Source organism: Telmatherina bonti (genome assembly GCF_933228915.1).
Source record: "Telmatherina bonti genome assembly, chromosome: 2".
In the NCBI taxonomy this organism is placed as follows: Eukaryota; Metazoa; Chordata; class Actinopteri; order Atheriniformes; family Telmatherinidae; genus Telmatherina; species Telmatherina bonti.
Genome location: NC_136620.1, coordinates 24,783,997 through 24,795,319, shown reverse-complemented (window position 1 = coordinate 24,795,319; position 11,323 = coordinate 24,783,997). Strand labels below are relative to the sequence as shown.

Genomic DNA, 11,323 nt, shown 5'->3' with positions numbered 1-11,323 from the left:
GAACTCAGACTAAATTGATCGTATGTGGACTTAAAACTTCAGCAAATGATGGTCAGAAAAATCTGAGGGATCAAGCAAATTTGTAGGTGTAGAAAGAAGAAACAAGCTGTTGTATGATATTATGGGGAATAATTATGCTCTTTTACAACATAAGTGGTATCTCCAAGTTTAACAGAAAATGTTACTTTCAATGACTTCTCCAGTCACAAAATCAGTCAACACCCTGAATAGAAGTCTCTATGAGCAAATAATTTCTGAGTGATATATTATAAACGCCTATAATATCCAGGGTGCGTGTGTTGCTTGCTGAAAACAGGATGAATTTTACCATTAGAGATTATAGCTGGAAGAAATCTATCAGAATATGTGCTCCATTTTATGTCTGCTATTGAAATTAATGGAGCAATGACCTTCTACTAGTCTACGAGTAAGGAATATGTTGGTGGGGGGGAGAAAAACCTTGTGAAACCAAGGTAACCACTCTTCAGCGATGAATCTCATTTCCTCAAGTCTTTTTGGAATTTAGTTTTTATGTCAAAGTTAATGTATGTGCCCAAGTTCAGGAAAAAATTAAAATTATTTTGAGGTCATTTTAGGTTATTGCAAAGTCAAGGGGTGGCATATTGGCACATTGTACTGGATACGAGCAATTACAACATTTAATCTTATTTCTTAGGCTTTTTTTTTTTGTTTTGTTTTTTTGTTTTACCATATTCTATGAGCCCCCAGAGGGTGATTTCCACTTTAGCAACCATCAACTTGAGGTTTTTGTTTTGAATGAGAAGCACTTTGCCCAAAATTGGACACAAGAATGAGCCTAAGCTCTACTTTGTGCTAAGTGATAAACAGGGACTTTATGTGCTAAGTTGATCTGGTAAAGAGAATAGACATACAAACAGCCTAATGCCGGAGGGTTTGTTGACTGGTATTTAACTCAAGATAGTCTTACAAAAGTGCCATCAGAATGGTGGTTTCTATGTGGAAAGGTTGATAGATTTTTTCATTTCAGGACCAAGCTTAAATCCAAGGTAAGAGGAGAAAAATGCTTTTGAAATCCTGCAGCTAAATGCACTTTGACAAAGAGATTCTACTCAAGGTTAAAAAAAAAATCATTGATTTGAGAGGGAATATTGATAATAGTGCTTTCCTTTCTAACTTAGCTTGAACTTCTGTTTTCATGTTGCAAAAGTAATCAGCTGAAATGACTCTCAAATGCCAATTTCTGATTCTGAAAGTCAGAAAAATCTCAACAGCACCCACCCCCTAAATCCAACATGGCTGCCTGCAAATAAGAAGGTGGCAATACCTACAGTTCAACAGCATGTCTGTTCGTTTAGTGTGTGTCCTGAGACGCAATATCCAACCTCCCATTGGTGAACATGTTTGTATTTTGTAAATAAAACATAATGTGCTTCCATTAGCTTGTTTTGCTGATGATAGCTAGCGTGGTTAGCAATAAGCAAATTTGACATATAGTGGAACGTGGCAAGTTTGGGTCCCAGTTTGGACTTCCAACTCAAATGAAATGCACCATTAAATTAACATATCTTTGACCAAGAGATTACAGCTGAGCTATGTAGGAGTCCGTCATCATTAAACATATGTCCTGTGAAGAGTTATTACATCCACTACACTGTATCCTGCCGCAACATTCACAGTAAATGATGTCTAATATGAACCTCAGCCAGATGGTGTTACTGGAAGATTTGGAAGATAAATAAATAAAATACCTGTTGTGAGAAAACAAAGCGGTTGCATGAACACCTGAGGTCTTGCTGTTGCTTGTTGTTTGTCTGGGAAAATAAATCTCATTGCCAGTGAGCATTAGCTGTGTGACCGAAGCCTCCTCTAAGCCTGCCATGGGGCTGAAAAATGAGATATTGATTTTTTTGAGAGGACCACGCTGTAATTGAGAGAACACATAGAAAACAGAGTTTCAAAAATGTTTGTTGAGCATACTTGTGTTACCGATCTATTGACTGCCTTCACAATACAGTGGATGCATTTGTATCTGTACCACACATAAACCACATTCTGCTTTTGAATTAGGTCATTTTTTACATAAATCTTCTTTTCATAGTATTTTTTTCAATCAATTTTATTTCTTTTTAATTGATTGAAGACTTGAACTGCTATTTAGGGAAGATGTAAGTAAAAAAAAAAAAAAAAAAAACCTGAAGCCCCTTTGTTTCACCTAAAGCTAAATATAAACCAGAAAATCCCCAGAGGGGACAGCCAGTTACAGATCAGCTGGACTCTCCTCAGCTGTTTCTGAGCTATCCTCCAATTAGATCAGTCCATCATGTCCTGGCATTGCCCATCACTCTGTTCTGACAGCTCTGTGACTGTTGGAGACCCTGTGAAATTTATTAGCGCAGTCAGTCTCAGCCAGCTTGTAGGTTTCCCCTATGAGCCTTTCGCAGAGCCTGAGATGCTCCCCCTGGTCCTGAGATGGTTCCCTGGTGGTCACAAGGGAAACAAAATTCATTGCCTATTCCTTCTGCGGGTGTCTGATACCTATAAGAGAGACACGTGGCTCGGATAAATTTCCCATTTACTCACTCGGAGTACTGAATCCCAAGGCGAGGGTTTCCGATAATAATGTCTGCCTTTCTATTCCCCTGTGAAGGATCAAATTTTATTCTAATTGCTCCTAAGCCAGATCAACTATAGACCTGCGTAGTTTTTATGAACATTTACTGTTGAAGACTTCTGCCAAGAAAGAAAAACCAGCTTTTCATTAATAACTGTTCTATATTTGAATTTATTTACGTGTCATTTTACCATATTTAAACACAATAGAAAGCAAAGCAGAGCTGGAGAAATGTGAAGTTAACAACTGTGAAGAACAAAAAACCCCAAAAAACTTAGTATATAATTTAAAAGAAAATCAGGCAGTATCCGCAATGTCTTTTGACATTAATTTTGTTTTTGGCCTTTAACTTTGCAGGAGGTTTGCAGAGAAATTGTGTCTGCCTGGCCTCTATCATCAGGATTTGATAAATGTAGCACTGCACTGACAGATCTCCTGTAAGGTTCTCTCATCTACATAAATGACCTCTTGACCTTTTCAAAATGGTGATTCATATGTTGCTTATCTGTCCCTTATTGTCTCTGTTTAAGTTTGGCTGGTGGTGGTTTCAAACTTCCTCCAGAGGAAAATGTTTGGCCATGACTCAGGCGGTGGTGTATCTGTAACTGTTCTACTTGTCAACTTGTCCAAAGGCAAGACACTGAACTCCTACATTGCCCCCACAATGCTCGTAGGCGAGTGATTGCATAGAAAATATATACTGTAGCATGTAGTGCAACATATACAATCAAATTAGAAGGGTTTTATATGACAGTTTGTCTGACTGTATGAATGAGAAACACAGACAACGTACAGAAAGGTTAAATTAGAATTATGGAGGCCATTTTGCTTTTCGGGTCTTGACACAATCTAGTCTTATTCCTGATTTCTTTGTCTGCTTTCCTGAGTATATCCAGTGAACTGCAGTCAGTGGAGTCTAATCAGCTTGTAGAATCATCTCAAGGACTTCATTGAGAAAAAGAAAAGAAGAAACATTTTTGTGAACCCACAACATTCTTGCCTTTGTGGGGAATTATTTGTGAAGCACCAAAATTCACTTCAGAGAGAACTGCATCAGCATCTACTTTTTCAACTGTAGTTACATTTGCAGAATTAGAGTTAATTATTACCTTTTTACAATTTTTTTAATTCATTGACTATATTTACACCCTGTCACCTTTTTCAGTGGTCTTCCCTGCTATCCAACCCTCAGCCTCTGCCACAGTTATATCTAGAAGCAAAAGCTGTAGGCACTGCTGTGCTGTCGAGCTTTTGTGTTTATATAGATGTCGGTTCAACTTGACTCTCCCACATGTGTTGGCTGAGCTCTACATGTCTATGTTCAGCCAGTCCAGCGGAAGCTGCAGCAGCTAAACACAACACTGTGTGGACTGCAGCAGTTAGAGATAAATGCTGTAAACTGAGATCTGTCGCAATTTTCCTATGGATTCTGCACTGCTGAGTTTGCTAAGTGCAAAGACATTAATATTTTTGTGTAATTGCATTCTATGGTTTTCTTTCTGATTTTAAAGAGAAAAAAAAAAAAAAAAAAAAAGTTCCCAGCAACACTACAGTGGACTTTGTAGACCAATTAAAGGTATTTGGGGTACAAATGATGACTTGAAATCAACAAAAAAATCTTATTTGTTTAAACTTTCTGCCAAAGTGAAACTAACTTTTAGTTTCTACTTTGGTTCACTAGCCACAATCTCAATGATATGTGTGGTCATTAACAGTGAATATAGGACACACAGTGAAGTGGACTCCCTGAGGGTCCAGGCATCTGTTGCAGGGGGTTCAGCACTGCCATGGAAAATTGGACATTTAAGAGCCAGCTGGAGGACCAGTTTGGCCTGCTGCGTCATCACTACTCAGGTGCCCACTGGCCTCTTGCCACCACCAGCTAGAAGCCACTGGACCAAAGCAGGCCAGATGGTGGCTCTGCAAACCAGAAGCAGCCACTTCGGACTGGAAGCTGTCTACAGCACGTGCCCACTGCTTCAACACTCAATTGTGGGGCGAAAAGTTTCAGGTCATAATAAAAAAATGTTAAAGTTTTTAAGGAAAGTATGGTACAGGAGAGACACAAGTGAGTGAAGGATGGGTTTGCATATGTGGACTGTATTCCGTTTTGTGTGTTGTCATTGTAAGTAGCTGGGAGGTAGAGTCGCAGACTCAGTCAGAGGAAAGACATGGTTCCACAGGGAAATGAAGCCATCTCCAGGCTGAACTCATTTGTTGGTGGCTGTGAACGGATAGATAATTATATTAGGAGCTTTAAGAGCTCTTCTGCGATACAACTATTACTACCATCTCCTGAGGCTCAGACACCGAAGTAGGGAAGAGAGGAAGCCGTGTGCTGCATCCAGGGTAGCTTTTGCTCTGCATTGAAATATGCAGATGTGAACGTGTATCCAGCACGAAGGGTCTTATTTAAAAAAATAATAAAACAATGATAGAACACTGCAATATCAGATCTTTGAAGACTAATTTAATCTTTGGGATTCAATTCACAGTATAAAATATATCTAAAGTTAGAATCTGATTGTGGAAGCGAGAAAATCTTGCCCCTCGGGATACCAGCACATACTGATAATCCTTAAAGTACTCCTGCACACATAATTGAATATTTGTCATTCTGCTCCTCTTACAGGTTTCACCATCTCTGCAGGATGTTTATAGTATAACATATATTTATGTCACAGCAAGTTAGGCACCAGTTTGATTCAACTGGCAACAAACCAATGTTGATCTGGAGAATGAATGCTTGCACTTTGAATGGATTTAGCAGTGAAATATTATAGATGGAAAAATTAGGCACAAACAAACTAGTTCAAGATTTCTTGATGAGGGAGGAGGAGAGACATTCTCATGAATTCTAATACATAACAAACTAACTTTTTATTCTGAAAAAAAAAAACTAGGTATGATTTGTTTTCACCTAACTGTTTGCTACAATAATGAAATGGAGAGAAGGCTCCTTCATCTGAGCCACAGCTGGGGCTTCTCTGTGTGGAGTTTGCATGTTCCCTGTGTCAGCATGGCTTCTGAGGGTACTTATGCCTCCTCCTGCAGTTAAGTTAATTGGTGACTCTTGGAGTGAGAGTGTGCATGTCTTTCTGTCTTATTTGTCTCTGAGATGAACACACCATCTCTTGCCTAATAGCAGCAGTACTGGCTCCAGTTATGACCCTGAATTGGACCAAGTTGGTATAGAAAATGGATGGATGAATCTTTGAAAGAGCTGCAGTGTTTTTTGCAGCAATTCTGTGTCACACCTTAGTTTAAGTGTGTAAGTGTAGTCATTTTGTCATTGCATCAATCTATCTTTTCCGAAGTTCTTATGATTTCCTCTACCGTCATTTAAAAACTTGGGAACCATCGGAGACCATTTCTTGGTCTCTTCACCTCTAACTTTACTCTAAAGTGGATCTTTGTAATTGGCCCTTACAGTTTCAAGCTAGGTGGGAAGGTGTCAGTTTGTTGCAATTTAAAGTTCACACTAAACCTTGGCTCATCACCACATTGACTCTGGTGGGGCATGTATCTGGCCCGCATCCTGGTCCATCAAATGATGTCAGTGCCGGTCTCCATCAGCTGATTGATATAAACTTTTCCACCTATGCACTAAGAGTGTAAATCTCACACAATGTTTCCAGTTTAAACTGCTTTTTCCTACTTTCCTCTGCAAGCTGCTTTATTACTGACCCCTGGGGGAGTCTTTGCTGCTGCCTGCTCCCTGCCTCAGGCAGCCCACATTTGCTGATGGAACAGGACAGGGAGGTGCTGGAGTAAAGCCATACCACCACATTTAAACTACCTGCTACAATTGTTCTATTACTTTTATATGTATATACTATATATATACTTATATATACATATATATATAGTCCTGACTGAAGAGATTGTTACAAACTTTGCAAAAAGTTGCAGACAGAACATAAAGATCAAGTTAATTTCTTTATTTCATGAACATGAGCAGCTGATCCATGCAGATCTGTTTTAAAAAGTGAACAGTTAGAATGTGAGGTAAAATTATAAACAGTGTCATTAAGGATTTATTTTCATTCACAATTAAATTCATTATTAAGAACATGAGAGAATAATGATAAACTAAATGCTTTTTAATTAACTTATGAACAACCAGCAGAAAGAGTACGCACAAGCAACAGCATCTTTTTGTTGTAAGCTGGTTGGCTAGAATGCGTTCTTAAAAGGTGTAAATCACTTAAACTAATCAATATCCTATTAGCAGTGATTTATTCTTCATTCCTAAATAAGGTTAAATGGTCATAATTTTCTAGAGAGGGATTCAACGAACCTGAAAAACTCTTCTTAGGAGAGACATATTAAATATTCATGAGTGCTCACTATGTAGATTAGATCAAAATAAATAACTGACACTCATATACAAGTCACACACGAGAACTAAATGTAAATGGAAATACTTTATTTCACTAAAAGCACAATAACAAGCTTGGAGATCAAAATTACAAAAAGGAGGAGTCAAACAAAATGCTACAAAGCATCACATAATATAGACAACTTGTAAATGTGGCAACAGAACCTTAAGCTAACTGCCTTTATTCTATCTAAGGTATCATCATCATCTTCATCATCATCACTGAGAATTTAGAAATCAGCAAAAAAGTTTGGACATCAAGCACAGTCATGCCAGTAGTAGTAATATCTTACAGTTTCATGTAGCAATGATTCGGAGCGGGGAACCGTGATCCTTAAAGGTTCACTCTATGTGGTGAGACAGAACAAAGAGAGTGGGACTGAGGGAACTGTAGTCCACCATCTGTTTGGTATGATACAGGTTGGCATTTGGTATAAAGGAGTTGAGGAAGCAGGCATGAGTCACACACTGTTTGCAAGTTAGTTTTAATATCTACTGAGCACATAGTACCAGGTGGAAGGAGTTTACTGTATGGGGTCATATAATAAGAACTTTAAACTGCAGATAATCAGAGGACAGAGTACCTGAAGGTTAAAGCTGGACAATGGTCTGTTTGACAGTGTGCCCTCGATAGTAACCTCCATTCATCCGGTTAGCAGGTCAAAAACCAGCCTGACAGTGCAAACACTATTTGACTCAGGCCTACCGTGAAAAGGACTGTAAGGTGACACAAGGGTGTTGTTACTTTTTACATGGAGAACACTGTACAGGTGCCTTCAGAGCTGCCAGGACTAAAGGCACATGGGGTCCACTGAGCAACAGATGTGTCCATTCTGGAAATGAGAGAAAGAAAAAAAAAAAAAGGTAAGGAAACACAGGTGGATTATCATCACACTTTAACCTCGGGCAAACTCTTTCAGAGAGCTGGCAGATGGTATTTTTTGGATGGTGGTGGCAGTGTTGCAGCATGCAGGCTTGCTTTGGTATTTGCAGTATCTCTGAGTGTCATTTCACCACTCACGGATTTTAGGAAGCAAATTTTAGCTAAGAATTCAAATGTGAACGGTCAGTGATTCATAGAGTGTAAATCCCATCAAATCACAGATGTAAGTGCAAAGCCACCTAAAAAGAGAAAATATCCATGTATTTTCAGTGAAAGTAACAATTATCTGAAAGCCTACATTAAAAAGGGCTGCAATCTCATGGCGATGATGTGGAGATTATCATCAAGCAAATAGAAGCGGAATATTTTATCTTGGAAATTCAGGCAGGCAAGTCAGTCTTGGTGGATTAGTTCTGTAGCTGAGGGAAACAATTTACACTCACATTTGGAAACAAAGAGGATATTGCCTGCATAGCTTACTCTAAATGACTGCTCAGTCACACAGTAATAAAACTTGTACAGAGCGGCTTCCTCCAACTTGATATACTGGAGCAGATTATGTGTGTTTGTCTCCATTTCTTTGACAATGCTACATACATTGCAAGTGCTACACTGTGCAAACATGTCAGCTTGTTTAACACAGTGCAGTGACTTCCTGCTGCAGCTGAGCTCGAGGCCGCTAGATGAGAGACCGCTAGATAATCTCTCAGGCCAGGTTTATCTTTGCCTCAGACTTTCATTTTTATTTAAAGGAGTGGTTCATCATTTTGGGAAATGGCCTCATTAAAACTTTGTATGAGGACTGGAAACAGGAGTTCTGTCATCACTTTGAGGTTGCTGGGAAACTAGCAGATCAACCAAAAGAAACTGCCAAGCACATAACCTTATAACACTGCAACTTGAAATTTTAACACTGTAATCAACAGCTAATTAAATGTTTGATTTCGTTGCCACCTGACAGAGCCAGGGTGGCTGTTTGCAGTCATAATGCTAAGCTAAGTGGCTTAAGCATGACAGAATATGCACATTTTCCCTAATTTGCATGTCTGCATGAAAAGGCAATCAGCTTCTTTTCCCTAAGTTTTTATGCAATATTTTAAGTCTGCCATTGCAGAGCAAAGACCAGACTGTTTATCCTGCTTTCTCAGTTTACAAACCACTTTTAATGGGGGGCGGAGTCTCATCTGCCACTGAGTTGTAATTTGCTGTTTAAAAACTGGCAGCTTACCTTGCACTGGCACAAGGTGCACTCTGTGCCGTGTTTAATCCAAGAGGAGCCGCTGAAACGTGAGATGTTGTGCTCGTCTGTGCACGTCTTGGTGATGTCATTGCGTATGGTGTCAGCCTGGCAGGGGTCGGTGACACAGCGCGGACAGCACTCGCCCTCGGGCACCACGGTGAACTCGCAGTCCACAGGCGGGCATGGTAAAGGCCAGCAGTCCACCTGCCCCTGCTGTGAGGGCAGAAGGAGAGATTCTCAGAAGGATCAAGGAAAAAAAAAAGGAGTAAAAACTGAAAAAATTTTGGCAAATTTACAAATGCTCGTTTCACGCCTAAACAAGTTTTTCATGCAAACACACACTTTTCCTTCCCGACGTGGTGTAATTTACGTGCCAGGGGGACAATCTCTGTTTGATGGGAAGAAAAGAAGTTGTTAAGGTACCAAGGAAATATAGATGAGTGGAGCAATCTTCTCACAAAGTCAGCAGTTTCTGCAGACTGGGGAAGTTAATATTGCAGCTTTCTAATTGTCCTATTGTCATACCCATATTAAGCTCCTAGCATATTTTCAGCAGTGAAAGCCTTATTGGATTTTTGCTGCTTCCATCTTTTATTGACCTGAGAAAGTCGTACATTTTGCCTGTCTGCAAACCTTGCTGTACGTTTGCTGTGCATTCCTCTGGTCTGACCCACTTCTGCTTACAGTGACATTAATGAGAAGTTTTGATGTTATTTATCAGCAAAGATATATCTTTATATATGTGTAGACTGCAGGTGTTTGAACACACAAGGCGATACAAAAGGTAGGCGTATATTAACTTTGATGTAAGTGTGCCACTGGGGATATTTAATACCGCTGAAAATGTTCTGACTCAGCATTTCAGCAACGTTGTAGTAAATTAGCTTGGCTATAAGGCACATGGACTCCTACAGCGCTAATGCCCACTATTTGCCTCTGTGTTCTATGTAAACATCCAAAGTGGGAAAATCCCCCCTGAGTTGCACTCTTTACCAGCAGCCAGAGGGAAGGATTGAACATAGCCTCAGGTATTTGTCCCTAACTGCAAAACAGAACACTGTCATCCATTTCTGTTTACGCAGATGTGGTCTATGATCACAATGGACAAAGAGATTTGCTATGACGCATAAAAACTTATGCTGAAGCTTACCTTTTTATTTCACTGTTATATTAATGAGGCCTGTTATTATAATCTGGCTTTTTATTCAGTATTCTTGGTATCTCATTGCAATTTAACTTTGCTCTCATACAGACTACTTTGCCAAAGTGAATGTTACAAAATGCCTCCAGGAGATTAAAACTGATGACATTTCATTTTGCTTTGGAATTAGCTTCCAGAAATTATGCTCCCTACATTTTTTTTTTCCTTTTACATTTTTTTTTTATATGTGCTTTGACCTTAAATACAACGTACATGAATAGTAATGGAAGTTAGCGCTTCCTTCATTTTGGCAAATTAACAAGATAGAAAATCGCAAGTAGCTCATGTGTGCACAGTCTGCACAGACCACATTCTTGATTTTTTATGTAATTGAATACTTAGCAGAAAACGATTTACATCTTGGTCCTGGAAGCATGTTTTTACCCATCTGCCTCCTGTCACCGTGCATTTCAAGTCCCCTGCTGAGCTTGGACAGCCACTGCTCTGCTAAGTGTAGCAGCATTCAAGGTTCATTTCACGTCCCTGTCACGCTACTGGAGCAGCGGTAAGGTTTTGCAGGAGCCAGGAGCTGCCTGCTCTTGCAAGTGCTGCTCTTCCACGCTATGTGCTCGGGCTCCTTTGTTTTGTGTGTATATCTGTGCATCTTTAATTGGGAATCCTTTATGTCTCTCTCTGTATGAGCCTGGACATCTGCAGGGTGTGTGTTGTCTTGGTGATAGGTGTGCTGACATTTTCAAACATGTGTATGCTGTGTACATACTCGTGTTTACCCTGTATGTGTGCTACGTTGTAGTGACAGACACGTCTGACTTCTCAAATGTGTTTGTGTCAACACGTATAAGTGCCTGCGGTGAGCACGGCCATGGCGAGAGCGAGGCTGAGTGAACCCATTTTCAGGCAACTGCGCTTCCCCGCTGGCTCTCAGCTGAGCAGTGATTTTCAGGCTGTCCTATAATGATGCGATGTAAGAAACCCAAAAAGAAGCAGCCCTCAGGTCCGAGCACTGGGACGGCATTTCAATGGTGGTAGTGAATAAAAAAGAGGATCTAAGAGCGAGGTGCGGA

The 11,323-nt window shown here is 39.9% G+C and overlaps 1 protein-coding gene across 1 annotated transcript in view; it reads right to left on the bottom strand.

The window, feature by feature from the left end:
* Positions 1-7,696: 7,696 nt before the first annotated feature.
* The window catches only part of nell2a (neural EGFL like 2a), a gene marked incomplete at its 5' end in the record, with an annotated part of 83,319 nt that continues 79,692 nt past the window's right edge, over positions 7,697-11,323 (bottom strand). Inside the window, 2 exons of the mRNA XM_079256066.1 lie at positions 7,697-7,807; positions 9,086-9,310. Coding sequence (XP_079112192.1) covers positions 7,766-7,807; positions 9,086-9,310 — 267 coding nt within the window. The 3' untranslated portion in view covers positions 7,697-7,765. The remainder of the gene's footprint in view (positions 7,808-9,085; positions 9,311-11,323) is intronic.